Genomic DNA, 26,244 nt, shown 5'->3' on the forward strand with positions numbered 1-26,244 from the left:
CCATCCTTTGTGTATAAAAGTGCCTCCTGATTTCATTACAGAATAGCTGCAATTGTAAGATTGAGCTGCCTAGATACTGATTTCCCCCAACAGAGGAAATAGCTTCTCCGTATCTACAATATCAAATCCATTTATCACTTGAAGCATCACCAAAATTAGAAGATAAGAGAGTCCTAAGTAACTTTCTCAGTACTGATTCAGTCCCTGAGACTTGCAAGGCTTCACTGGGAGTTTGTGATGAATGATGCCATTAGTTACCTTAAAGCACAAGTTGCTATTTTGAACAACCATAGGTTATATTGAAAATGAAAATTGAGGATTTTCATCTGCTATATTTTAATGTATTAGCTCAATATTTGATGATAAATATTAGGAAAAGCTGCGTCTTCAAAGGGAAAATGTAAACCATTACAATTCTTTGCTGATACTGTTTGATCATTGCTATAAGATGTTGCTGCAGTTCCCAACACTTAAAACGCCCATCAGCTGAGGCTTGGTTGATAGCCCTCTTGCCTCCAAAGTTAGAAGGTTCATGTTCCACTCCAGGACTTGAGCACAAAATTGAGTCCGTTCAGTACTGAGGGAGTGCTACACTGTCGGCACTGCTGTCTTTCGGATGCAACATTAAGCTGAGGCCCTGACTGTTCTCTTAGGTGATGTAATTGATAACATGACACTATTTTGAAGAAGAACAGGGGAGTTATTTATCCCTCAATCAACATCACAAAAGCAGATTCTCTGGACATTTTCACATTGTTGTTTGTGGGAGCTTGCTGTGCACAAATTGGCTGCTGCATTTCCTACATTATAACAGTGACTGTACTTCATTGTCTGAGCTTTGGGGTGCCCTGAGGTTGTGATTGGCATAATATAAATGCAAGTCTTTCTTTTTTATTTGCAGAAAGTTCAGGTTGCTGGTTACAGAGCCTTAAGTACTCCATGTATTTTGGCAGAAACAGCTGTGCTTACGTGCTCTTTAAGGTGCACTGATTAAAATAAAATCATCATTCTCAGATTATAGCATTTGCTGCATAATTTGTTCAATGCTAAATCAGCAATGTGTGCTCGCTTTAATTATGTTGTCCACGAATAAGCACGGAACAATGTCTTTTGAGTCGAAGTAGAAAGCACTGCCAGCTGTGTCAACATCCTTCAAGCCAAGGTTTTACTTGTACATGTTTGAACTTAATCTACACATAAGTGAGAAGCAGCGCAAGCTCTTAAATAATGGTCTTGCTGAATGATAGGTTTTTGACTGCTCTTATGCAGTTTCCCAGGTCGACAGGTGCGACTGCCTATTAAATCTATATAAAAGTATAATGCTGTATATTCTTGTTATAAAGAGGCTGCAGTGAGGAGGTCTACAACTTTGACTTACAGTCTATACAACAACAACTTTATATAGCTCCTTTAATGCAGGAAAACATCCCAAGGCACTTCACAAGAGCCTTATCAAAGCAAATTTGACACCGAGACACATAATGAGACATTAGGCCAGGAGCCTAAAAATTGGGTTAAAAGGTTAGGTTTAAGCAGCGTATTAAAGGAGGAGAGAGAGGTAGAGGGGGAGAGATTTAGTGAGGGAATTCCAGTTCTTGGGGCTGAGGCAGCTGAAAGCACAGCTGCCAATCGTGGAGTGATGAAAATAGGGGAAGAGCAGGAGGCCAGAACTGGAGAAACGCAGAGATTTATAGAGCTGGAAGCATGTACAGAGATAGGGAGGGGTGAGGGGGGAGGCCAGGGAGGCCACAGTACGTGTCGGAAGAAACCTCCTTCATTACATATCTTTATTAGCTTGGGAGGGTATCGATCTTTACCCCTACACGTACTGCTCATCCAGAACCTTCTTACCACACAGTCCTCAATTACTGAATGATATTGCTGTAAATAGAGACATGTTGTTGAAGCTTTTCGTCTTGCACTCATCAGGACAATCCACAAGAATAACCAATGTAAGGGAAAACGACAACTTATACTGCATGAGAAGAGAATGCTGATTGGTTGGCAAGTGAACTCTGATTGGCAGAGGCGTTACCATGGAGAATGCACCAGTTTATGGTGACAGACAGTTAACTGACAAGCTTTGTTTGAAATTTATACCAGGCAGCTTGACTCGGATTGGTCAAGGCATTGTCCTGAGGAATGAACCAGTGAATGGATGTCACTTATTTTGTTCAGCTGAAACGGGCGCAATGTTTGTACATATTCTTTCTGTCTGAAAAGAATAGGGCCTTGTGTATTAATATATGTAGCTTCCAGTATGTGCAAATGTGCCACACTGCGAGCCCTACTGACAATGTTAAATTGGTTGTCACCGTAATTCTTAGCACACTGTGGATTATTTGGCAAATGTTGTCCAATCGCGGAATCACATCTAATGTTGGACACTGTGTTTTGAGTTTTGCAAGCATGGGCTGGTTGGGTACAGCCCGTGCCTTGCCTGTTGTGAACAGCAGAAAGGACATGTTGTTCAATACGATCCTCCAGTCTTTGGGAAGTACAGCCTATATACCTAACATCACACTGGTATTACAATTCATATATCACATTACTCATTTGTGCTAATAATTACACTCTTCTCATGCAGTATAAGTTGTTGTTTTCCCTTACATTGGTTATTCTTGTGAATTTTCCTGATGAGTGCAAGACAAAAAGCTTCAACAACATGACTCTATTTTCAGCAATACTCAAGTTCTGTACTACTAAATGACTATTGAACATTAGTTGCTTCTTCATGTTACTTCAGTGTTTTATCATTCCAAACTGATACCAAGACTCAATTTTGGACAGCATGCTCTAAAGGTCTCTTCTTTCTGCTCCAGGCACTATTAGCAGAGGTGACGTTCCAATGAAGCTTCCACACAAACTCATTAGCACATGGCCCAACATAATATCTCCCATGAACCAGTGCCATCAAGTGGTACGATCCATTGTAAATCAATTTGTGACTGGAATAGGGAAACCTCTAGCAGCACAAAGAGCCGCGGGATTGCCAGGAAATTAGTTATTCCACAGCTTTTTAAAAATTCATTAATCTGCAGCAGAGAAGAGCATGGCACATCAATTGGATGATATAATGTTCTTGGTTTTACTTTTCAATTATTGTAATTATTTGTTGGTCAGGTTATTAATGCTGGATTCAGGTGACCGTGGATGCCTTTTTAAAAAAATTATTTCATGGGATGTGGGCATCACTGGCAAGGCCAGCATTTGTTGCCATCCCTAATTGCCCTTGACAACTGTGTGGCTTGTGAGGGCATTTAACAGTCAACCACGTTTCTGTAGGTCTGTAGTCACATGTACATACGAATTAGGAGTAGGAGTAGGACACTCGGTCCTTCGAGCCTAGTCTGCCATTCAATAAAGATCGTGGCTGATCTGATTGTAACATCATCTCCACATTCCCGCCTGCCCCCAACAACCTTTTACCCCCTTTCTTATCAAGAATCTATCTATCTCTGCCTTAAAAATATTTAAAGACTCTGCTTCCACCGCCCTCTGAGAAAAAAATTTCTCCTCATCTCTGTCTTAAATGGGCAACCGCTTATTTTTAAACAATGACCCCTAGTTCTAGATTCTCCTGCAAGAGGAAACATCCTTTCCACATCCACCCTGTCAAGATCCCTCAGAGTCTTATATGTTTCAATCAAGTCACCTCTTACTCTTCTAAACTTGAGTTGATAAAAGCCTAGCCTGTCCAACCTTTCCTCATAAGCCAACCCATCCATTCCAGGTATTAGTCTAGTAAACCTTCTCTGAACTGTTTCCAATCCATTGACATCCTTCCTTAAGTACACAGTACTCCAGATGTGGTCTCACCAATCCCCTGTATAGCTGAAGCATAACTTCCCTACTTTTGTATTCATAGACATAGAGAGAGTCATACAGCACTTGGCCCACCGAGTCTGTGCCAACCAACAACCACCCATTTATACTAATCCTACATTAATCCCATATTCCCGACCACATCCCCACCATTCTCCTACCACTTAGCTACATTAGGGGCAATTTACAATGGCCAATTTACCTATCAACCTGCAAGTCTTTGGCTGTGGGAGGAAACCGGAGCACCCAGCGGAAACCCAAGCAGTCACAGGGAGAACTTACAAACTCCGCTCAGGCAGTACCCAGAACCGAACCCGGGTCACTGGAGCTGTGAGGCTGCGGTGCAAACCACTGCGCCACTGTGCTGCCCCTGACATTCAATTCCCCTGATAATAAATGATAACATTCTATTAACTTTCCTAATTAATTGTTGTACCTGCATACGAACCTTTTGAGATTCATGCACTATAACACCCAGATCCCTCTGCGTCTCAGAGCTCTGCAAACTCTCACCATTTAGATAATATGCTTCTTTTTTATTCTTCCTGCCAAAATGGACAATTTCACATTTTCCCACATTATACTTCATTTGCCAGATCTTTTCCCACTCACTTAACCTATCTATATACCTTTGTAGCCCCTTATGTCCTCTTTACAACTTACTTTCCTACCTATGTGTCATCAGCAAATCTAGCAACTATACCTTTGATCCTTTCATCTAAGTCATTTATATGAATTGTAAAAAGTTGAGGTCCCACCACTGATCCCTGTGACCCACCACTTGCTACATCTTGCCAACCAGAAAATAGCCCATTTATGCCTACTCTCTGTTTCCTGCTAGCTAGCCAATCTTCTATCCATGCCAAAAGGTTACGCCCTACACCATGAGCTTTTATTTTCCACAATAACCACAATAATGTGGCACCTTATCAAGTGCTTTCTGAAATCTAAGTATAGTACATCCACCTGTTCCCCTTTATCCACAGCACATGTTACTTCTTCAAACAACTCCAATAAGTTGGTTAAACATGATTTCCCTTTCACAAAACTATGCTGACTTGGCCTGATTACCTTGATTTTTTTTCAATGCCCTGCTATAATATCTCTCAGAATAGCTTCTAACATTTTCCCTATGACAGATATTAAGCTAACTGGCCTGTAGTTTCCTGATTTCTATCTCCCTCCCTTTTTGAATAAAGGAGTTACAGTTGCTATTTTCCAATCTAATGGAACCTTCCCCGAATCTGGGGAATTTTGGAAAATCAAAACCAATGCATCAACCATCTCACTAGCCACTTCTTTTAAGACCCTAGGATTAAGTCCATCAGGACCTGGGAACTTGTCAGCATGCAGCTCCAACAATTTGTCCAACAAATTTGTAGGCCAGATCAGGTAAAGACAGCAAATTTCTGAACATAGAACATAGAACATTACAGCGCAGTACAGGCCCTTCGGCCCTCGATGTTGCGCCGACCTGTGAAATCATCTGACCTACACTATTCCATTTTCATCCATATGTCTATTCAATGACCACTTAAATGCCCTGAAAGTTGGCGAGTCTACTACTGTTGCAGGCAGGGCGTTCCATGCCCCTACTACTCTCTGAGTAAAAAAACTACCTCTGCCATCTGTCCTATATCTATCACCCCTCAACTTAAAGCTATGTCCCCTCGTGTTTGCCATCACCATCCGAGGAAAAAGACTCTCACTATCCACCCTATCTAACCCTCTGATTATCTTATATGTCTCTATTAAGTCACCTCTCCTCCTCCTTCTCTCTAACGAAAACAACCTCAAGTCCCTCAGCCTTTCCTCGTAAGACCTTCCCTCCATACCAGGCAACATCCTAGTAAATCTCCTCTGCACCCTTTCCAAAGTTTCCACATCCTTCCTATAATGCGGTGACCAGAACTGCACGCAATACTCCAGGTGCGGCCGCACCAGAGTTTTGTACAGCTGCAGCATGACCTCGTGGCTCCGAAACTCGATCCCCCTACTAATAAGAGCTAACACACCATATGCCTTCTTAACAGCCCTATTAACCTGGGTGGCAACTTTCAGGGATTTATGTACCTGGACACCAAGATCTCTCTGCTCATCTACACTACCAAGAATCTTCACATTAGCCCAGTACTCTGCATTCCTGTTACTCCTTCCAAAATGAATCACCTCAGACTTCTCCGCATTAAACTCCATTTGCCATCTCTCAGCCCAGCTCTGCAGCCTATCTATGTCCCTCTGCAACCTACAACATCCTTCGGCACTATCCACAACTCCACCGACCTTCGTGTCATCCGCAAATTTACGAACCCACCCTTCTACACCCTCATCCAGGTCATTTATAAAAATGACAAACAGCAGTGGCCCCAAAACAGATCCTTGCGGTACACCACTAGTAACTAAACTCCAGGATGAACATTTGCCATCAACCACCACCCTCTGCCTTCTTTCAGCTAGCCAATTTCTGATCCAAGGCACTAAATCACCTTCAATCCCATACTTCCGTATTTTCTGCAATAGCCTACCGTGGGGAACCTTATCAAACGCCTTACTGAAATCCAAATACACCACATCCACGGCTTTACCCTCATCCACCTGTTTGGTCACCTTCCCAAAAAACTCAATAAGGTTTGTGAGGCACGACCTACCCTTCACAAAACCGTGCTGACTATCGCTAATGAACTTATTCTTTTCAAGATGATTATAAATCCTATCTCTTATAACCTTTTCCAACATTTTACCCACAACCGAAGTAAGGCACACAGGTCTATAATTACCAGGGCTGTCTCTACTCCCCTTCTTGAACAAGGGGACAACATTTGCTATCCTCCAGTCTTCCGGCACTATTCCTGTCGACAATGACGACATAAAGATCAAGGACAAAGGCTCTGCAATCTCCTCCCTGGCTTCCCAGAGAATCCTAGGATAAATCCCATCTGGCCCAGGGGACTTATCTATTTTCACACTTTCCAAAATTGCTAACACCTCCTCCTTGTGAACCTCAATCCCATCTAGCCTAGTAGTCTGTATCTCAGTATTCTCCTCGACAACATTTTCTTTCTCTACTGTAAATAATGACAAAAAATATTCATTTAATGCTTCCCCTATCTCCTCTGATTCCACACACAACTTCCCACTACTATCCTTGATTGGCCCTAATCTAACTCTAGTCATTCTTTTATTCCTGATATACCTATAGAAAGCCTTAGGGTTTTCCTTGATCCTATCCGCCAATGACTTCTCGTGTCCTCTCCTCGCTCTTCTTATCTCTCCCTTTAGATCCTTCCTGGCTAGCTTGTAACTCTCAAGCGCCCTAACTGAGCCTTCACGTCTCATCCTAACATAAGCCTTCTTCTTCCTCTTGACAAGCGCTTCAACTTCTTTTGTAAACCACGGCTCCCTCGCTCGACAACTTCCTCCCTGCCTGACAGGTACATACTTATCAAGGACACGCAGTAGCTGCTCCTTGAATAAGCTCCACATTTCGATTGTGCCCATCCCCTGCAGTTTCCTTCCCCATCCTACGCATCCTAAATCTTGCCTAATCGCATCATAATCTCCTTTCCCCCAGCTATAATTCTTGCCCTGCGGTATATACCTGTCCCTGCCCATCGCTAAGGTAAACCTAACCAAATTGTGATCACTATCACCAAAGTGCTCACCTACATCTAAATCTAACACCTGGCCAGGTTCATTACCCAGTACCAAATCCAATGTGGCATCGCCCCTGGTTGGCCTGTCTACATACTGTGTCAGAAAACCCTCCTGCACACACTGGACAAAAACTGACCTATCTAACGTACTCGAACTATAGTATTTCCAGTCAATATTTGTAAAGTTAAAGTCCCCCATAACAACTACCCTGTTACTCTCGCTCCTGTCGAGAATCATCTTCGCTATCCTTTCCTCTACATCTCTGGAACTATTCGGAGGTCTATAGAAAACTCCCAACAGGGTGACCTCTCCTCTCCTGTTTCTAACCTCGGCCCATACTACCTCAGTAGACGAGTCCTCAAACGTCCTTTCTGCCGCCGTACTACTCTCCTTGATTAACAATGCCACACCCCCCCCTCTTTTACCATCTTCTCTGTTCTTACTGAAACATCTAAATGCCGGAACCTGCAACATCCATTCCTGTCCCTGCTCTACCCATGTCTCCGAAATGGCCACAACATCGAGATCCCAGGTACCAACCCATGCTGCAAGCTCACCCACCTTACCTAAGGAACATTAGTGAAACAGGTGAGTTTTTACGACAATCGGTGATAGTTTGATGGCACCATTACTGCGACTCGCTTTCAATTCCAAATTTTATGAATTCATTTTTTCAAAAATTTCACTAGCTACCATGGTGGGATTTGAACCTGCGTCTCCAGGGCATTAACCTGGACTTCTGGAAAGCCAATTCAATACATTATCACTACGCCACCATCTCCCCCCGAGCACCTGGGCACAATGTGACAAAGGCCCCCCCAAAGGGGTGCAATCGATGGAAACTGACCATTCCGACTTTGGGGTGTGGATACATTCATGGATGGGGATTCCTTCGGGTGAAGGGACTATTATAAAAGATGGCAGATTCTCCAGCGTCAAGTGGTAAAGGGCACAAATCGCGCTTAAAGATCTGTGGTTTTTTTGCACAATTTCATTTCATTCTGCCCGGATTAAGCTCATATCTGCACTAAACGGATACAAGAATTTTGGCCAGTGACAGCATACTGCATTGTCAACAATAGTAATGCCCTCAGGCACGTGTGATTCATAAAATATTAAATTTGTCATTTACCTTTTTTAAAATCTTAAGTTATGGGCTTTGGAATAGAGGTATGTCTGAATGGTGAAATACTGCATTGATCCTCTGGTGAGCTGTGTCCTGTACTTGTAGGATACCAGTTTATGTACACATATGGACTATTCAATGCACACATAGTGAGTTCTATTCTCCCCAGTGCCACGTTGGAAGGCAATAAGCAAAGACAAGAGTACAAAGAAAAATGGAGAGACAGCTGTTTATGGTCACTCTTGCATAGCTTGCTGGTGTCTTGAAACAAGAACAGCATTGGGCTGAGAGAGGGTCTTAAATCTTCAGCAGAGAGAGCACTTGTTATATCAAAGACAACAACAGAAGAGGAACCAGCAAATATATGGTGCATTGCACATTCTCAGGACATTCCAAAACTCTTTACAGTTAGTGTAGTACCCTTGAAGTGCAGAAGCTATTGTAATGTAGGCAAATGGAGCAGCCAATTTGCACTAAATGAGGTGCCATAAACTGCAAAGAGATAAATAACCAATCTGTTTTTAGTGCTTTTTTAAAAATTCTTTCATGGGATGTGAGCGTTGCTGGCTTGGCCAGCATTTGTTGCCCATCTCGAATTACCCTTGAGAAGGTGGTGATGACCTACCTTCTTGAAGCGCTGCAGTCCATCTGGTGCGGGTACACCCACAATGCTGTTAGGAAGTGAGTTCCAGAACCAGCAACCAGGAGGGTTTTCTAGAGCAGTATGTAAATAGTCCAACTCGGGAAGGGGCCATACTGGACCTGGTGTTGGGGAATGAGCCCGGCCAGGTGGTTGAAGTTTCAGTAGGGGACTACTTTGGGAAGAGTGATCACAATTCCGGAAGTTTTAGAATACTCATGGACAAAGACGAGAATGGTCCTAAAGGGAGAGTGCTAAATTGGGGGAAGGCCAACGATACCAAAATTCGACAGGAGCTGGGGAATGTAGATTGGGAGCAGCTGTTTGAAGATAAATCCACATTTAATATGTGGGAGGCTTTTAAAGAGAGGTTGATTAGCGTGCAGGAGAGACATGTTCCTGTGAAAATGAGGGATAGAAATGGCAAGATTAGGGAACCATGGATGACAGGTGAAATTGTGAGACTAGCTAAGAGGAAAAAGGAAGCATACATAAGGTCTAGGAGGCTGAAGAAAGACGAAGCTTTGAAAGAATATAGGGAATGTAGGACCAATCTAAAACGAGGAATCAAGAGGGCTAAAAGGGGTCATGAAATATCTTTAGCAAACAGGGTTAAGGAAAATCCCAAAGCCTTTTATTCATATATAAGGAGCAAGAGGGTAACTAGAGAAAGGATTGGCCCACTCAAGGACAAAGGAGGAAAGTTATGCGTGTAGTCAGAGAAAATGGGTGAGATTCTAAACGAGTACTTTGCATCGGTATTCACCGAGGAGAGGGACATGACGGATGTTGAGGTTAGGGACAGATGTTTGATTACTCTAGGTCAAGTCGGCATAAGGAGGGAGGAAGTGTTGGGTATTCTAAAAGGCATTAAGGTGGACAAGTCCCCAGGTCCGGATGGGATCTATCCCAGGTTAATGAGGGAAGCGAGAGAGGAAATAGCTGGGGCCTTAACAGATATCTTTGCAGCATCCTTAAACACGGGTGAGGTCCCGGAGGACTGGAGAATTGCTAATGTTGTCCCCTTGTTTAAGAAGAGTAGCAGGGAAAATCCAGGTAATTATAGACCGGTGAGCCTGATGTCAGTGGTAGGGAAGCTGCTGGAGAAGATACTGAGGGATAGGATCTATTCCCATTTGGAAGAAAATGGGCTTATCAGTGATAAACAACATGGTTTTGTGCAGGGAAGGTCATGTCTTACCAACTTAATAGAATTCTTTGAGGAAGTGACAAAGTTGATTGATGAGGGAAGGGCTGTAGATGTCATATACATGGACTTCAGTAAGGCGTTTGATAAGGTTCCCCATGGTAGGCTGATGGAGAAAGTGAAGTCGCATGGGGTCCAGGGTGTACTAGCTAGATGGATAAAGAACTGGCTGGGCAACAGGAGACAGAGAGTAGTAGTGGAAGGGAGTTTCTCAAAATGGAGATGTGTGACCAGTGGTGTTCCACAGGGATCCGTGCTGGGACCACTGTTGTTTGTGATATACATAAATGATTTGGAGGAAAATATAGGTGGTCTGATCAGCAAGTTTGCAGACAACACTAAGATTGGTGGAGTAGCAGATAGTGAAGGGGACTGTCAGAGAATACAGCAGAATATAGATAGATTGGAGAGTTGGGCAGAGAAATGGCAGATGGAGTTCAATCAGGGCAAATGCGAGGTGATGCATTTTGGAAGATCCAATTCAAGAGTGAACTGTACAGTAAGTGGAAAAGTCCTGGGGAAAATTGATGTACAGAGAGATTTGGGTGTTCAGGTCCATTGTTCCCTGAAGGTGGCAACGCAGGTCAATAGAGTGGTCAAGAAGGCATACTGCATGCTTTCCTTCATCGGATGGGGTATTGAGTACAAGAGTTGGCAGGTTATGTTACAGTTGTATAAGACTTTGGTTCGGCCACATTTGGAATACTGCGTGCAGTTCTGGTCGCCACATTACCAAAAGGATGTGGATGCTTTGGAGAGGGTGCAGAGGAGGTTCACCAGGATGTTGCCTGGTATGGAGGGCACTAGCTATGAAGAGAGGTTGAGTAGATTAGGATTATTTTCATTAGAAAGACGGAGGTTGAGTGGGGACCTGATTGAGGTGTACAAAATCATGAGAGGTATAGACAGGGTGGATAGCAAGAAGCTTTTTCCCAGAGTGGGGCATTCAATTACTCGGGGTCACGAGTTCAAAGTGAGAGGGGAAAAGTTTAGGGGGGATATGCGTGGAAAGTTCTTTACGCAGAGGGTGCTGAGTGCCTGGAACGCGTTGCCAGCGGAGGTGGTAGACGCGGGCATGATAGCGTCTTTTAAGATGTATCTAGACAGATACATGAATGGGCAGGAAGCAAAGAGATACAGACCCTTAGAAAATAGGCTTAGAAAAAACCCTAAAATAGGTTTAGATAGAGGATCTGGATCGGCGCAGGCTTGGAGGGCCGAAGGGCCTGTTCCTGTGCTGTAATTTTCTTTGTTCTTTGTTCTTTGAACAGTGATATATTTCCAAGCCAGGATGGTGTGTGGCTTGGAGGGGAACTCGCAGGTGGTGGTGCTCCCATGCATCTGCTGCCCTTGTCCTTCTAAGTGGTAGAGGTTGTGAGTTTGAAAGGTGCTGTCGAAGGAGCCTTGATGCTTTGCTGCAGTGCATCTTGTATTTGGTACACACTGCTGCCACTGTGCGTCGATGGTGGTGGGAGTGAATGTGAAGGCACTGGATGGGGTGCCAATCCAGTAGCCTGCATTGTCCTGGATGGTATAAAAACAAGAAATGCTGGAAATACTCAGCAGGTCTGGCAGCATCTGTGGAGAGAGAAGCAGAGTTAACGTTTCAGATCAGTGACCCTTCTTCAGAACTCCTGGATGGCGTCGAGCCTGTTGAGTGTTGTTGGAGCCGCACTCATCCAGGCAAGTGGAGAGTATTCCATCACACTCCTGACGTGCTTTGTAGCTGGTGGATGGGCTTTGAGGAGTCAGGAAGTGGGTTACTCGCCGCAGATTTCCCAGCCTCTGACCTGCTCTTGTAGACACAGTACAGGTTGAGGGATAAATGTTGGCTAGGACACCAAGAGAATGCTCCTGCACTTCTTAAAATAGTGATGTGGGATCTTCTACATACAGCTGAGAGAACAGACAGTACCTTGGACTAACCTCTCATCTGAAAGACGGAACCTCCAATGTAGCGCAGTGCTCCCTCAATACTGCACTGGAGTGCCAGCCTAGATTATGTTCTCAAGTCTCTGGACTGGGGGCGGACGTAAAAGAACCCTTTCAAAAACAGAGAAATCTGCAGCTTCTATTTTGTACCCATTCTGAAAGAAATTGACACCTACTATGTAACATAAGTTCAACTCTTCTACATTGTACTATCGAATAAAAAGCTTTCCAAAACACCATCGGCTGGATTTTCAAAACGGGGTTGGGAACCTGACGCCTGGATTATTACTGAGTCCCGCCACAATGCCTTAGTTGTCTCACCCTTGCGACGCGATCTTCAAATGGTAATGCCCTAATTGGGCAAGAGGGGTGAGATCAGCACCCAATTAGTGTCACTGAGCTTCTGCAGGAGCAGCCTGCTTGGCACCAGAGGCAAAGGCAAGCAGAAGCCATAATGTGGCCTGTCACGGCCTTGTCAAGGACAGCAGGCAGCTCCTCAGAGGGCCAGCAGAATGAACAGGTGAGGCAGCAGTTCCATAATGAAAAAAAAATGCCCTGCACTGGGCCCAGCACAAGATCCCAATGGTCCAAAAAGAAATTCTTCCTCATACAACAAAGTTATTCCCCTGTTCGTTGCAAGCCCGATAGCTGTTCACTATCATGCAACTGACTGGTCGGGCTCGCCGAATTGCTCTTTGAAAGTCGCGGTGCAGTCACCCCCACCCCCTTAACAAGCTCTTAAAGGAGCTTAAAGGCCCCTTAATTGGAGTGAGCAGCTTTCCTATTCCCTCCCTCCTGCCCTCACAATAAAATTGTGGACTGTCCTGGAGGCTTCAGGTTCCAGAGCCGACCTCCAGGACCGTGAATTTTAAATTGCATCTGCACGAGGTCCCAGCCCCACGGCCCTTTCAAAATCCAGTCCCAAATCTGTATTTCTATGCCTGCAGCATCTGCAATAACCATAAGGTCTCTTTATTACTTTTTATTCAGCATCTGTTTTCAAATAATTACAGAGCAATTGTTACATCCAACGAGAACTTGTGCGCATTTAAGACCCTTCTAAAGAATAAATATATAATCTAAACCAGTAAAGCTTTAAAGCAAGACTCATTCTATTCTTTTCTTAAAATAAGCTTCTTGGAGCCAGAAAGATGTTACCACAACACTTAATTCATTTTTAGATGCTTGATTTATGATTTCCCAGTAATTATTTGAAGATTGCTTCTCTCGATAAACCTGTAATAATGATTTCACAAGCTTTAATGTGGTGTGATCAACACATTAAGGAAATAGAGTTAATGATAATTGTTGCTAGAAATATCAAATAGAAGAATGTTTCAGCAGTAAGATCACCATGTGCGTGAACACAGGAAGAATTCATTCCCACACTCTGTTCTGTTTCAATCTTGTGTGGAAAGGCAAGTTATTATTTTGTCATGTTTTGTAGCAACAATTATCATTAACTCTATTTCCTTAATGTGTTGATCACACCACATTAAAGCTTGTGAAATCATTATTACAGGTTTATCGAGAGATGTAGTTTAAAAGAAACCTCTTTGAAAAGAAATGCCTTCTAAAGGAGCACATTTTAAAAAGGAGCATATTCAAAATAGAGTATGTTCAAAATGTTATGATGCCGATCATCCCTGTGCTTGATGACCTACATAGGCTCCCAGTCCAGCAACATGTTGATTTTAACATTTTCACCCTTGTTTTCAAATTCTTGCTTGGCCTCACCCCTCCCTATCTCTGTAACCTCCTCCAGGCACTCAACCCTCTGGGAAGTCTTAGCATTTCTCCAGTTCTGGCTTCTTGCACATTCCTGATTTTTATCACTCTACCATTGCCGGCCGTGTCTTCAGCTGCCTAGGTCATAAACTCTGGAATTCCCTCTCCAACCTCTTCCTCTAAGCAGCTCTTTCTCTTATGTTAAGGCATGTCTTACTTCTTTGACTGTGGATATACAGAAATAAGGCGGAGAAGGGCCATGGAGGGGTTTGTACATGAGGATGAGGGTTTTTAAATTGAGGTGTTGGTGGACTGCAGTGCTTAGGATTGGGATGGGGATGGATCATGATGTTGGGATCCCTTGTCTTCACAAGTGGCAGAATCTTGTGGCATTAGTTTTGCATGGATTGGACAGGGTAGAGCAATCAGGACGTCAAAGACAATACTGCTTCTGGCACGCTGTCAAAAAGGGACTGAAATATCAGAAGGTGATAGCTTGGACAAACAATACAAGGAGTATTGCATTGTTAAAGGTGTCAACTTTTGGTGAGATATTAAGCAGAGGTCCTGTGTGCCCTCTTAATTGGAGGTAAAATATCCCAAAACACAATTGAGGGAAGAGCAGAAGAGTTCTCCGGTGCGCTGGCCAGCATTTATCCCTCAACCTACACCAATAAAACAAAATATCTGGTCATTTATCTCATTGCAGTTTCTGGGGCCTTGCTGTGCAAATTGGTTGTTGTGTTTGCCTGTAAGAATATATTATCTATTTAATGATGTATATTGCGAGTGAAAAGCAGTAGGTATTCAGTCCATACAAAACACCACCTGTTAAGTCTAGCATTTAGTCTAGTCTGTCTAAAGCTCCTGCTGTTGATACTTCAATGGTTAATGAGATGAGAAGCAGGAGAGCAGATGAGATAAGGAAGTCTGGAGTGAGCAACAAATATGCAACCAATCAAACCCATTCCATCCAGAGTCCATGTGTGATTTTTCTATTTTGTTCCACATCATTCAGAAATATAAACAGCCCAAAAGATGCTAGTTATAGAGAACTTTACCTCAGATGCAGCATATACTGTTTATCATCTTTAGTTCATGTTGCTAAACTAATTCTTATCACATTTGCACTTTTTGCCATCTACTCCATGCACCTGAATCTTCTAATTAAAAATGGTTAATGGGAAGTGAAAAATTCAAAGGACTATGTCTTGGGAGAAATATGGAGAAGGTTGTAAGACAAAGACTTACTGATATGATTTCTTGTAACAATATTTTTTTTTATATAGTGTTAAGTATAAATATTTGAGACAAAAACCTAAGATGGAGAGACCCCATTACAATTCAAGTGCTTCCATAATTACCTTTCTTGCAGAATGGTCCATCATAAGCAGAGGGAGTGCAGTTACATGAATAGCCATTGTATTTCTCCATACATTGCCCTCCATTGTGGCACAGGTTACCATAACTAGTACAGTGACCTGGACATCCTGGATTCACTCCAGGGGTCATTTTGGCCCGTTCTTCAAGGTCATGGTTCACCCCGTTCAATTGTAAAGCCCGAATGCATCCAAGGAATCCTTTCTGTCTCGAGGCCGTCCCTCCTGGAATTAAATGAATGGAAATTAGAATCCTAATTTTCTTTTAGCTCAGAATGGCACATTTTGAAAATCAAAGGAAAACATTTAAAACAATACAAGTGACCTCATGGCTGGTGGAAATCGCATTTTGTAGGCTGTGAAACGGGAGATCCATGGATACAAAATTAAACGCTTGAAGCAAGATTAGAAACTATATGAGTCTTTCCCATCCCCACCATAGAGTAACAGATGCTAGTTCAAGTCACACTTTTGAAGAAGAGTTGGCTAAATACTTGGAGTGGAATGGAATTGGCAGTCAGAAGGTTAAATTTAGAAGTAGATGATGAGAAACTTCATGGAATGAAGTGTATGATGGAAATGCAATTGGTCAGGGCTGAGTAGTTTCAGCTAGAACAGTTTCAAATTGCACACGCTCTGTGAGTTTATCAGATTTCCATCCATCCGGGGCCAGAGATACTGGACATGACCAGCAGAGTGACTCGAGAATTCCATATTTGATATTTTTGGTTGAATTACAAGCGTATTGTTTATTTTTCTGTACAGTTAGAAAAAAGTGATAGGATAGCACTAATTTCCTATGTGTAGCTGAAATGATCTATTGTAGTTTAAGATAGGGGGTCCCTGAGAGTGGGTTAATATTTGTAAGTTTGGAAACTACTGTGTTGGATTGATGGTGCACAACTTCCGATCATTACCTCAGGGATGAAGGAGAAATTTTGAGTGAAGTTCAAGCACTTTTGGTGCAGGTTTTGTTGGATGAAAGTGATTCACTGGGCTAAATGGCCTTTCGCCATTCATCACAATAAAATTCGTATTATCCATCACTCCACTCTTTCACCAATCTATGGTGCAGGTTGTGTTAAATTCTCTAGCTGTAAAGACAGCTGCATTATTGACAATTTGTACAGTGTAATGCTGCAGCTGAAAACACCAATGAAAATGTAATATTACTTGTTCCTTTGATAAGTGAATGATTGTAAGACTTACAGGACTACAAGTTATAGCCAAATAAATTGAGCCACATCTAAACACATCTCACTCTGTAGGGTTACACCCACAACTCCCTGGTCATGCGTGACACAACATTACTTCCAGCGGTGAAATTCACTTACAGCTTCTTAATGTGGTCTTCTTTTAAGGTGGTCCCACAACATCTCCTTTTTCTTCCAAAGATAAAAACATATGTACAACATATAATGATGTTGCGGTTCGGACTAACTGTACACGATGAAAACAAAACATTATTTATAGGTAAGTGAGGTTAACACTCTGAAACATAGAGGAGGTTCGCTTATTCATCCTGATCTTATTTTCAACCGCTTTTCAGAGCCTAGTTCGTCTTGACGACTCCTCTGAGACTCTGGTCAGCATGTTCTTCCTCTGTGCTTGTAGCCTCTATACATTCATCTTCAGACTTTCTCTTTGAACGTGTCCGTGATGCCATAGGGCTGTCACATGTGGTGTTGTCATACAGCTCTCTGAGTTGACTTCTGTTCCATCTGAGAATCGCACCATTGGGTGTCTGGTCTTCATATGATCCGGGCTGGTCACATATCCTCACTACCTTTGCAGGATACCAACATCCCAACACATGATTGAGGACTCTGACCTTCTGCTTTACTTGTAAATCAAGCTAATTCTGGTCATTTTTGCCTGTGATATGATGCCTTCACCTTCCCTTGTTTAGAAAGCTTAAAAATCACTAATCATCAGCAACCCCTCTGGCCTCCGGGTATTTGCTGCAATGAGCTGAAGCCTGAGGAGAGGCACCCAGTCATATCACCTATTCCTGTCAAGACTCCCAGCCTTTGTGTCACCCTTTACATGGACTGACACAATACACTCAACCAGAATATTTCCTACCATCTTCGATGTGTTACTGACTTCACGTATCATGACAATTTGTAAATCCTGGCCTTCTGGGAGTCCTGCAACAGCTGGTCAAATTGTGTCTACAATATAAAACATTTGTAGTAGCCATTCGGAGCTCCCATTGCTGCACTGTAAGGTTATCGTTCTAATGTACTTGATTGGAGAACCATTGTAGGCAGTCAGTCTAGCCATGGTGGGTTGCACCATAGATTTCCATTTCTTTAAATATATGTCCTACAGTATACAGACAGGCAGAATATTTTTTCACCCAGAGGGTAGTGGGGGTCTGGAACTCACTGCCTGAAAGAGTAGTAGAGGCAAATACCCTCAACTCATTTAAAAGGTGCCTGGATACGCACCTCAAGTGCTGTAACCTGCAGGGTTATGGACAAAATGTTGGAAGGTGGTATTAGACTGGGTGGCTTGTTTTTTGGCCGAAACAGATACGATGGGCCAAGTGGCCTCTTTCTGTGCCATAAACTTTCTATGACTATGATTTGCACTTGCTCCGGTGTTGATTTTTACTCTGAGTTTATGCTTGCCACTCTTCTATGGGAATGCAATCCCAGTCATGGCAAATGCCTCAGATTCCATAATAGCATTGACATGCTGATTCAAATTAATTATGTGGAATTCTAGCTCGCTGTTCCTATGAGTGCATTCTTCAACCATATGCTCCTGGCAATCTGTCTCTCTATTGACCTGATGCACCTGCTTGGGCTGTTGTTGTGTGTTGGCATGCCTTTTGTTGCGTTTGCCATCCTGTCTTGCTGACGTTCCCTCTGCATGTGATCTGCCACCATTGCAGTGTGCAGTGTCTGAACTCGGCCTTCTGCACTGCCTTGTCCAATGTCCTCGCATGCCACAAGCTTTGCACTGGTCCTGGTATGTCAGACAACTGCGAATTGGGTGAGTCAGGCCACAAGCCTTAGCAGACTTCTGAGCCTTGGTTACGATATGCATTGTTGCAGCCGTCCCCAACACTTTAACTGTTGGCACCCATCCATAATGGCTTCAAAGTTTCTTCCATCATTGTGTAGCGCATCTATGGTGTGCCCTTTCTTCTTTCATAGCAGGTCTTTTTGAAAGGTTTCTAGAGGGGTAGACACGATTGCTAGTTCTATAACCCATTCCAACAATTCAATATCTGCAGAGTCACAATATTGAACTTTGTCTCGGCACTTTGCAGAAACTGATCAATGGACTCATTGTGCCTTTGCTGGAGGATCATAAGCTCAAGTCTATGTACTCTAAAATTTACCTTCACCTTGAATTGCTGCTCCAGGAATGTTCATAGCTTGCTAGGGTCCTTCGGATCCTCAGCTAACAATCCTTGTGTGTTGATCTGTTGCAGGCCCTCATTGCCCACTGTGATCTTAATTTTGATAGCTGTTTCTCTGGTTCACTCATTTCTAGTTCCAGAAACACAGTTCTATTCACTGTTGAAACTGTTTAAATTCAGATGCTATGTCCGATGCCTTCCAATTTATAACTGGATTTCTGAAAGCCACTGTGTTAACGATCCTGCTATTTCTTTCAAATATAGGACTTTTTAAACAGGTTTTCTTTTTCTTGTTTAGACAGTTTAGTTTTTTTAAGAGTGAGACATCATAGCTGCTTTCTGTGTTCACAACTTGTCCATTCTTTTTGACTGAGCTTTTTATGTAAACTGATTATATAAAAAAAACAAAGAGGGCTGCAGCTTGCAGTACCAGCAGCTACCACAACCAGCTTTTCTCATTCGTTGTTGACCTCCAGTGGCGCTGTTGAGTTCTTCCCTTTTGTTTCAGCTTAGGCCCCACTCAAAAAGCAAAAAAAGGGGAAAACTGAAACAGTAATGGCTTCAGCTACTCCTTTTAAAATTTTCGACCCACAGTCAGGATAGTTGAAAGCTCCGATCCCCTAGAAAATTGTCTACTGTACTCAGAGTTTCAACACCTCCCAGGGTCCTGTCTCTGATCCTAACTCACTGCACTGTTGTGGGATCTCCTGCAAGCTGCTCTCCAGGATCTTCAGCCACTCCAGGTAAGCAGCCTGCGGTTCTTTGTTCTCTGTTGGTGTGTTCTTCAAAAAGAAAATCCAAAGTTGTTCCAATGTAACATTTGGTGGTCTTCAGAAAAATATATCCCGAACATTCACACCATGTAATATTACTTGTTCCTTTGATATCTGAACTATTCTACGATTCACAGGACGACAAGTAATATCCAAAGATATACACTCACACCAACAGTTACTGCACGAGCCACGTCTGAACACATCTCACTCTGTCGGGTTATACCCAAAACTGTCTGGTCACGTGTGACGCAACATCACTTTCTCCAGTGATATTCAATTACAGCTATTTAAGGTGGTCCTCTCTTAAGGTTATCCCACAACAGAAAATGGCCCCATGTGTAACTGAGTCACTTGAAACTGAGCAAAACACCATAATAATAGCATGCTCTAGACTGCAATGGCAGACAAGATTGACGCTGCACAAGTTCTGCAGAAAGGACACATGTTAATAATCTCAAAGATAATTATGAAAGAAGTCTCAGCTTGACTCATTCTGACCTCTGAATCAGAAGGTTGTGTGTTCAAATCCCACTCTTGGTTTCCAAGTGCATAATCCAGATTGATTCTTTAAGTGCAGTACAAAGGGAGTAGATATTGCCAGATGTGCTGCCATCTGAAGAAGAGGCAAAATTTACATCCCATCTGGCCATTCAGGTGTATGTAAAAAAGGAAAAATCCAATGGCACTTCTTCCCAAAGAAGATTAATGAACTCTCCTGCCAACTTTCATCCCTCAAGCAACAAAATTTAACTTGTCATTCACCTCATTTGCTGTTTGTGAGATCTGGCTATTCATAAAATACCTGGCATTTTTATCTGCACAACACCAGTGACTACATATCAATGGTAGTTCATTGTATGTGAAGCATTTGGGAACATCCTGAAGACGTGACAAGGGCTGTTCAAATGGAAGTGCTTTCATTTATACCGAAAAAGTAATTAATCAGCTGCAATAATGCTTTGACATTACTCGATCCAACACATTTCTGACTTCACAATCACATCTCAATGAACTGGACGGCTAGAACACCATTTCTTCACTTCTGAGATGGGTTTGAATCTAGTTTTGTCACTATTAACTATAAAGGTCCCTTATAAAATACTTTGCAGGCAACTCAACGTGATCCCTCAATGCAGCCCCACATCACAGAACTAGGCATTAAAAGGGCCTCAAATATTCTGGTTGCAGTTGTCTCCAGCTGTATCTTGTATCACCCATCTAATATTTACTTGCTTTTTAATTTGTTTCATGGGATGTGGCTGTCACTGGCAAGGCCAGCATTTGTGCCTATCCCTAATTGCCCTTGAGAAGATGGTAGTGAGCTGTTAACTTGAATTGCTGCAGTCCATCTGGAATGTACAAGTTGGAGGACAATTCCATGTCATCGACAATACAGAAGCACAGGTACCAGACATAAGAGATACATAACCAAAGGGAACGGATACCCTCCCCGGGAGGTAGTTTCACTCAGCGCTCCCACTGGCAGTAAGGGTTGAGCCAATTGATTTGAGACCAACATTGTAGGAGGGGAACTTTAACCTCGCCATGATGGGTGGGAGAGGGTCGGTTGGTGGCAGTTAAATTTGTAAATATGCAAAACCTGACACCTAACCTGTGCCTGCTTCCTGTATAATGGGTTTAGGGTCATCCGAATAACCTGCTCTGGAAAGGTGGGTCCAAGATTCGAATGCTTAAATGAGTTTCTGCTCCTCTGATTTCAGCCACCATTTGAATTTAATGCAGGCCGGCCAGGATTCCCAGCTAGGAAAGGGAGACAGGAGATGCCAGATCCAGCAGCTTCTTAGCGGGCCAGGAAGAGAAGGAGTGCTTCCCCCACTCTGGTCCCCTTCTGCCATGATTTTCAGATCCACTTGCAATATGCCCCCGCCACCGCGATCTTCAAACTCCTTGCAATCAACCTCCTTTCTTGTGACGTTCAGATCAACCACACTACCTTCAGAGCCTCCGCGATCTTCAGACCCAACCTGAGATCTCCAGATCCTGCCGGCGATTAGTCTCGCTTGCCTCAATTAGTCCTTTCCTCTTTACTGTTGTGTTCCTAGCCACCCCACTATGCCCCAATCTTGGCCGAATGCCGGGTTAAATCCAGCAGGACATCCACAGTCCTGGAATTTCCAGGTTTCCTGGCTGCAGACACGTGCCCCCAAACCCTCCCCACCTCCTCGTAAATATCAGGGTCTTTAATTCTGACTGGCAAGTACTAAAAGAAAAATGAAGAGAGGGAAAAAAGATTGGATTAAAGCGAAAGAGAAAAAAAAAGGATACATAAAGGAAAGAAAAGGAAAACATTTTATTCCAATTTGACATTTCTAAAATCTCCCAGAGAAATTAAATACTTGAAGTAATTAGACTTTGCACATGTAATTGTTAATTTTTGGTGCCAGGGAGGTTGATCAGCAGTCATTAACATTTATCACATCGTTAAAAGGGAACTTACACATGTAAAGTCAAGACTGCAAAATCTCTAAACTGTACAAATGAGACTCCACAGCTTCAATGGTTTCCTATCTGGGCTGGAGAGGTTGAGTGGCATTGCAGGAATACAAATCTCAGCATTAAAAAGCTCCTTACACTGTTAACTACTTTCTATGGTGGATTTAATGGGTAATTAATGTGCAAGTGTAGCAACTTCATGAAATTCGTGGGACGGTCAAGGGCAAGCTGCTGTTTTTGCAAGGCTAACAGCGGAGCAGCACAAATCATCAAGCAACTTGTGACGATTCGCAATTCACAGGGTATCTCCTCGTCGCCACACGTTGCAGGATTATTAACAGTGAGCGCCATGAAACTCATCATTATTTTGGCAGAAAATCTGGCCCATCCTGCTTAATAACTTTTCTGCTCTCCCATTTTACAGAGCACATTCTTAACAAACACATGAAGATGTATGTGGGTTATCTAACAGCAATCGTGAGTGAATGGCTAACTTTTCCTTGGTGCCTTGTATATTATACTGCAGTATGAATAAACAAAGTATTCCCACTAGATGGTGCTTTGCTCCTTTGATAGAAATAGTGTGCAAAACTTTAAAATGGTTAAATGAAAGAAAGACTTCCATTTATAAAGCACCTTTCATGATCTCAGTACATCTCAAAGTGCTACACGGCCGATGAAGTACTTTTGAAGTGCATCACTGTTGTAATTTATGTGCATCAAGGTCCCACAAACAGCCATGAAATAATGACTAGCTAAATCTATTTTAGTGCTGTTGGTTGTGGGATCAAACGTTTGGCAGGACACCAGGGAAAATTCTCCCCACTCATCTTCAAAATAATGCCATGGGATCTTTGGCGGCTGAGTTGGCCTCAGTTTAACATCTCTTCCAAAAGATGGCACTTCTAACAGCGTAGCACTCCCTCAGTACCGCACTAGAGTGTCAGCCTAGATTTTGTGCTCAAGTTTTTGGAGTGGGACAAGATTCTGACTCAGAGGTCACTCAGTGCTACCACTGAGCCACAGTTGTCATCTGCAGTGATAAGGAATTGTCCCTTTTCTATTAAAAGGCACAGATCAGTGATTTAATTCCATGAAAATGAGAAAAGTTCCTGACACTTTTGGCTGATGGATAAAGGTCAAAACAGGTCTTGAGTGAACGTAATAGCAATACATTTGCAATTGTTTTGTCCCCCTCTTCTGAAGGTGCTGGTTCTTCAATCAATGACCATTCTTCATCTGAGAGTCTAGAATTGTGAATGGCATCAGGTTAATTTGCCATAATGAGTGTCATAGCTGACCCAAGTCTGCCCTCACCTCACACCCATATGTCTTCTCATCCCAGCAACAATCACAGGAGTGGGAATGCTGGTTCCATGATAGCACAGGCAAGTTGTAGTATCTCTGATTACTACTGATTAGTCTAGTTAGTTGATCTAAACCCAGAGTTCAAATCTAGGTTCTAATCCAATGACAGTAAAAGATTGCTTGGATCTCAATGTAATTAATGGGATATTCTGTTCATGGTAAAGAAATTTGCACAGTAAATTGTGTAGAACGGGAGCATAAAATTCTAAATTGACGTTGATTAAGTGAGTGAACAAAACAGTGGCAGATGGATTTCAATTCAGATAATTGTGAGGTCATCCATTTTGGACCAAAAAGGAAGAGATCCAAGTATTTTCTAAATGGTGAAAAGCTAAATAGCAGGAAACAGTGGAGGTCCAAAGTGATTTAGGGGCCCGTGTACACAGATCACTAAAAAGTAGTGGGCAAGTACAAAAATTAATTAAAAAGGCTAAAGGAAGGTTTGTCGTTATAAGTAGAGGGCTAGAATATAAAAGGGAGGAGGTTTTGCTACAACTATACAAAGCCCTGATTAAACCACAGCTGGAGTACTGTTTACTGTTCTGAGCACTGCACCTAAGAAAGGATATACTGACTGGCCTTGAAAGGAGTGGGAAACAGATGCACCAGAATGTTGCCAGGCTTTCAAATGTTAGATTATCAGCAGAGTTATAAAATAGGCTTGTATTCCCTGTTAAGGGGTTATTTAATTGAGACAGTGAATATCTTTCTGCTGGTGGGGGAGTGTCATGCAGGCCCTCATCTGCCAAGAATGAGGCACATTGGCTTTGTCATATGAACATTGATTTTTAACTTGCTGGAGCGAGGATATGACTTGTTGAACAGATCAGCCATAGCTGAAAAAAAACATTTGCATACTAACAGACGGCACTTGTGTCGACAAGGGACCATTCCCTGACACATTCAAACCAGAATGCATGTTCATCAACAGACAGTCAGGGGGTGGGGATGTGCATTCCAGGGCCTGCTGGGGTGATGCAATCCACAGGGGCCTGGACTGGTTGGACCAGATGGTCACATGACTAACTGGCTGTTCTAGGGTTTTTGAACTAGCCACAGAGAGTTTGAACTCAAAAAAGACTGTTTGCTCCTGGACTGAGAAGAGCTCTCCTGTCTGCTCTCATCTCTTTCTCACAAGCCTCTGAATCCACTGAAAACACATGAACCTCAAGAGATAAAAGTCTCCTACATCGAACAAGGTTTAAGAAGATTACTGGACTCCAACAAAAAGCAAGATCTACCTACAATCAAGGACTCTACAGTGAGCTCGAAGAACCGTAACAAAAACTCTTCAGATATTGTCTCAAACTTTTCCACTTTATTTTCCTCCTGTTCGTTTCTGTTTCTATTTGCATGTGTGTTTCGCATATGCATGCTAGCATGGGCGTGTCATGTATCCGTAGGCTTCAACTGAATTAGAGTTTCATAAATTTCAACTTTTCTTCTTTAAAACCTAAGAAAACTTGTTTGTGCCGGTTTCTTTGCCTTACAATTGGAAAGTGGTGAACATGGATCCACCAAGGAGGAGCTAAAAACACGTGCTTTTAAAAATTAAACCCTGTTACGGTAAGACCAGGTGAAGGCTGAGAAGGACCCCCAGACACCTTTCTCGCCTGGTCGTAACAGGGAGTCTAAGACAGAGTGGCATATCCTTAAAATCAGAGCCAGGCCATTCAAGTTAGGAACCACTTCTACATGCAAACAGTGGTACAAGTGTGGAAGTCTCTCCCACAAAAATCAGCTCCATTCATAATTTTAAATCTGTGATTGATAGAGATTTGCTAACCAAGGGTATTAAGGTATAAGGAGTCAAGGTGGGCAAATAGAGTCAAGATACACTTTAGCCATGATCTCATTGAATGATGGAACAAGCTTGAGGGGCTGAAAAGGCTACTACTGTTGGGATTTTCCCATACCAACAGAAGCTTAAATAAACCCATAAGTGAATTTTGATCACTGCATATTGCTACAGATGTTAAGTATTATTTCAGTTGCATGAAAATATTTTAAAGCTCAGCTCAACCCTCAGTTATAATGAATAAATCATGCATTATCATGTCATTATGAATTGTGTTCATATCTCTAACAAGTTGTGCAAGAGAATGTGCAGTTGGAGACAGGCTCTAGGGAGCAGTGAAAAATAATACCTGGTGGCTATGGTGTTGGAATATCAGGGAGATTTGGTGACAAAACAATGCATGACTTGCATCAAGCTTGTGAATTCAAGATCTGCATCCCTTTATCTTAAAAATGGAGAGGACTGGGTGCTTAATATACAAGGATATGAAGTGTTCAGAAAAGATAGAGAAGGAGAAAAGGGAGGCAGGTAGCAGTCCTGGTGAGGGAAGTCATTGCAGTGCTGAAAAGGAAGGATGTCCTTGAAGGGGCAAGAACAGAATCCATTTGGTTAGAGTTGAGGAGCATAAAGGGTATGATCATGCTACTGGGGGTATTCTATAGGCCTCCAAATATGAGAGAGAGAGATAGAGGAGCAAATCTGCAGGGAAATCACAGAGATGTGCAAGGACTATACAGTGGTGTTATTGGGTGACTTTAATTACCCAAATATAAATTGGGATAACTTTAGAGTATCGGATAATGAAGGGGAGGATTTCCTCGAATGTGTTTAGGAGAACTTCCTTGATCATTATGTTCTCAGCCCAACTAGAAAAGAGGCATTGCTGAATCTGATTCTGAGAAATGAGGTGGGTCAAGCGGAGCAAGTGTCTGTGGGGGCGCACTTGGGTAAGAGTGATCAGCGTATCATAATATTTACATT

The 26,244-nt window shown here is 42.7% G+C and overlaps 1 protein-coding gene across 3 annotated transcripts in view; it reads right to left on the minus strand.

Annotated features, from left to right (window-relative positions):
• Positions 1-26,244, minus strand: part of LOC137371882 (contactin-associated protein-like 5) — a 761,481-nt gene that overhangs the window by 165,741 nt on the left and 569,496 nt on the right. For all 3 annotated transcript variants that reach the window (XM_068034863.1, XM_068034865.1, XM_068034866.1), the window contains one exon: positions 15,477-15,716. In XM_068034863.1, coding sequence (XP_067890964.1) covers positions 15,477-15,716 — 240 coding nt within the window. The remainder of the gene's footprint in view (positions 1-15,476; positions 15,717-26,244) is intronic.

The sequence above is a fragment of the Heterodontus francisci genome, chromosome 7 (genome assembly GCF_036365525.1).
Source record: "Heterodontus francisci isolate sHetFra1 chromosome 7, sHetFra1.hap1, whole genome shotgun sequence".
Lineage (NCBI taxonomy): Eukaryota > Metazoa > Chordata > Chondrichthyes > Heterodontiformes > Heterodontidae > Heterodontus > Heterodontus francisci.